Source organism: Propithecus coquereli, unplaced genomic scaffold (assembly GCF_000956105.1).
Source record: "Propithecus coquereli isolate 6110/MARCELLA unplaced genomic scaffold, Pcoq_1.0 Scaffold83, whole genome shotgun sequence".
Taxonomy (NCBI): Eukaryota; Metazoa; Chordata; class Mammalia; order Primates; family Indriidae; genus Propithecus; species Propithecus coquereli.
In genome coordinates, this window is record NW_012154507.1 from 5,038,992 (window position 1) to 5,043,246 (window position 4,255).

Here is a 4,255-nt window from a genome sequence, read left to right on the forward strand (position 1 = left end):
TCATCAATGGATACGAAGTTGAAGGCAATATTTTGATGAGCAGGATATTTGCATAATCTTAAAGTATATCCCCACACACTGCATATTAGTTTTAAAAGGAGAAACAGTAATTATACACTGGAGAAATCAGGCAATACCTAAACTGGGTGTTCCTGAGAGACAGATGGGCATTAGGTGCTTCCAGATGTGATACCCAGAGGAGGACACAGCATCACTTATGCAGTATTCTAATTATAAGGAAACGTGAGGCACAAAATGAAGACATTGTAATAAAAAAGGAGGAATAGAACTGTATTCTTTAAAAATAAGAATGGCTGTGGAAAATGTTCCAGATTAAAGGAAGCTAAAGACACCTGATAGCTAAATGTAATATCTCATCCTAGACTGTATCCTGTACTGGATGGAAGAAACTACAGTAAAAAGGACATTATTGGATCAGCTGACTTGAGTGGAAACATGGATGGTATATTAGATGAAATATTATATCAAAATAAATTTATGAAGTTGATAACTATGATTTTAGAAAAGAATATTCCTAGTTTTAGAAAATATGCAATGAGATATTTAGGGATAAAAGACTATGGTACATGTAATAAATCCTTAAATGATTCCCCAAAAGGTTGGTGGAGGGTGTGCACGTGTGTGTGTGTGTGTGTGTGTGTGTTACAGGAGCAGAGAGAACAAATAGTAAAGCAAATGGGATAAAATGCTAACAATAGGTGGATCTGAATAAAGGATGTATGGATAATCTTTGTACTATTTTTATTTTGCAACATTTTATAAATTTGAAATTTTTTTTCAAATAAAAAATTAAGGAAATGAGAAAAAAATAAATTTCTCAGGTCCATTCCCCTGGAGATTCTGATTCAGTGGGTCTGAGATGGAGCCTGTGAGTTTGTATTTTTAATAGTTCTCCCAGGCGACGCCATCAGGGAATTTTGGGAAACACTGCTTGAGGCATTGTGAAAAACAAAAGGTGTGCTTCCTAAGTGAGAGGTGGGCAAAAATTCTTCTTATTTTTTAAAGAAAATTGATTCTTGAAATTAAAATCCATATGACACGAGTTTGGTATTAGGCAGTATTCTGGAATAAATTATTTTAAAGTATATCTTTCCTTGGATAAGTAATGATTAGGAGTAACTCATGCCTGGTGAATGAACTTCAGTTTATTTGACAGGTATTTGAAAGAGCCTTTTTTTCTCCTCCTCTCTGAGCCTTTGGAGTCACATAGATGCAGTTTCAAAACCTGCTACTTGGCCGGGTGCGGTGGCTCACGCCTGTAATCCTAGCACTCTGGGAGGCTGAGGCGGGCGGATTGTTTGAGCTCAGGAGTTCGAGACCAGCCTGAGCAAGAGCGAGACCCCATCTCTACTAAAAATAGAAAGAAATTAGCTGGACAACTAAAAATATATAGAAAAAATTAGTCGGGCATGGTGGCGCGTGCCTGTAGTCCCAGCTACTCAGGAGGCTGAGGCAGGAGGATTGCTTGAGCCCAGGAGTTTGAGGTTGCTGTGAGCTGGGCTGATGCCATGGCACTCATTCTAGCCTGGGCAACAAAGCGAGACTCTTGTCTCAAAAAAAAAATAAAATAAAATAAAATAAATAAACAAACTACATTAACTAGAGTTTTACCTATAACTCATGTCTTAGAAGGTTTTTATGTACATTTGCCACTAAATCAGTAGTTCCTAAGGTGTGGTCCCCAGGCCAGCAGCATTAGCATCTTCTGGGAACTTATTAGAAATGCGAATTCCCAGGCCCGCCTGTAGTCTCAGCTACTCGGGAGGCTGAGGCAGAAGGATCACTTGAGCCCAGGAGTTTGAGGTTGCTGTGAGCTAGGCTGATGCCATGGCACTCACTCTAGCCCAGGCAAAAGAGTGAGACTCTGTCTCAAAAAAATAAATAAAATAAAATAAAATAAAATAAATAAACAAACTACATTAACTAGAGTTTTACCTATAACTCATGTCTTAGAAGGTTTTTATGTACATTTGCCACTAAATCAGTAGTTCCTAAGGTGTGGTCCCCAGGCCAGCAGCATTAGCATCTTCTGGGAACTTATTAGAAATGCGAATTCCCAGGCCCGCCTGTAGTCTCAGCTACTCGGGAGGCTGAGGCAGAAGGATCACTTGAGCCCAGGAGTTTGAGGTTGCTGTGAGCTAGGCTGACGCCACGGCACTCTAGCCCGGGCAACACAGTGAGACTCTGTCTCAAAAAAAAATAAAATAAAATAAAATAAATAAACAAACTACATTAACTAGAGTTTTACCTATAACTCATGTGTTAGAAGGTTTTTATGTACATTTGCCACTAAATCAGTAGTTCCTAAGGTGTGGTCCCCAGGCCAACAGCATTAGCATCTTCTGGGAACTTATTAGAAATGCGAATTCCCAGGCCCGGTCAGAATTTCTGAATCAAATGAGATGGTGCCTAGCAATCTGTATTGAACAAGCCCTCCAGGGGATTCTGGTGCATGTTGAAAGTTGGAGAACTATTGCACTAATACATGGAATTCTTTTTATTTTCCGGGGAGAAAAAAAATAAAATGACTAATTAAAATAAAACTTTTGCATTCCTCCCCAGAGGAAAGGCGGTTTATTATCCTTCCACATGTTAGGAACTGGTCTTATCCTTTTCTTCCTTCATTGGCTGAATATATTTCATCGGACATGATACACAGTCTCAAAGCTTTTAACTAGACCTCAGTATTGCATTATAGAACTCTGAGATGTCAACAAAGAGAGTATTATGCTCTCTTTTATGTTACTACTGACCCTGCCAATCATAAAGTGCTCAAATGATTTTCAGTTTATGTCAGCAGGTAAAGAATGTTTACTAAAAGTTGATGGAAGCTAGTTTTTCTCTTGAGATATAATAAGATTGAAAACTGAAGCAGCAAATAACTAATATTTGTATGTCACAATAGCAGCTGGCATATTAAGAAGTATTGAAATGAGAAATTGATCAAGAAGGAAACTTACAATCAAATGTAGAAGTAGGCAATGGTAGGAACAAGAGAGGGCTGCCTTAAAACTCAGGTGAGGGCCTAGTATGAGTTTGAGTAACAAAAGAACCTTATGCTTCTGACATTATGGGATATTTCAGTAATATTTGTTAGAGGTTACTTTCAAAGAAAGCAGTTTTATAAAGAAAATTACCAAGACACTTCCCACATTATTAACCTCTAAACATAAAAAGGCCCTGCTTTCCAGTCATAGAAAATAACTTTTTACTCATATCTATATTGCTAACTTAATGGGAATTTAGAAATATCAAGTAGATCAACGTTAGCTTTTTCTTCAGTCATACAATAGCTTTTCATTATATTACTCTATCTAAATGCATACATAAACTCTGATATCCTTTTTCTAAAATTTACCATGTCTAAAAACTACAAGGTACAAAATTTAGAATTGCATATGGCTAAGTTACAGTGAAGAAATTCTAAGGGTCTTTGGTTATCTTACTGGAATCAGCATGGAACTTTTTTTTTTAAATCTGTGGAACTGCTAGCTCATACAGTTGGTTTAAGGACTAGGTAAGGATCTATGTGGGTAATATCTGCCTATATTCTTTAGTGATGATATACATTAAAATATATGTACTTCATTCTTGCAAGGTTTTGAAGTACTTGTGTTAATTTTAATAAGTTATATTTGGTCAATAATGTATGTTTTTTTCCTTAATATATTGGTGTTTGGAAACGAAGTTTATAGCAGTCAATGATAACTCTAATATGATAACATTTTCTTATTTCAAACAGCTAGTTAAAGGCCTTCAGCAAGAGCTGAATCGATTATATTCCCTTTTCTGTTCTCGGAATCCAAACTTTGAAGAAAAAGGGGGTAAAGTCTCAATAGTGTCACATTCCTTGGGATGTGTAATTACTTATGACATAATGACTGGCTGGAATCCAGTTCGACTCTATGAACAGTTGCTACAGAAGGAAGAAGAGTTGCCTGATGAACGATGGATGAGCTATGAAGAACGACATCTTCTGGATGAACTCTATATAACAAAACGACGGTAAAACATCGAGTCTTTTGAGAGAATTTTAAATGTTTATATGGAATTATTGGATCTTTTAGGAGAAAAGATACTAAGATTTTCATGGTAAAGAAAAAATACATTGTTCGGGATACAAAGTTACTAGATAGTATGCCTAATCAAGTTAGAGTCTATTTGTTAATTTTCATACTAATTACATGCATTTTCCTGTAGTATTAAATAAATTGTTTTGTATTCTCCTTTTTTT

General features: G+C 36.3%; 1 protein-coding gene across 1 annotated transcript in view; it reads left to right on the plus strand.

Annotated features, from left to right (window-relative positions):
• DDHD1 (DDHD domain containing 1) overlaps positions 1–4,255 on the plus strand; it is a 100,146-nt gene that overhangs the window by 76,105 nt on the left and 19,786 nt on the right. The window contains exon 7 of the mRNA XM_012663742.1: positions 3,764–4,026. Within this exon, the coding sequence (XP_012519196.1) occupies positions 3,764–4,026 (263 nt within the window). The remainder of the gene's footprint in view (positions 1–3,763; positions 4,027–4,255) is intronic.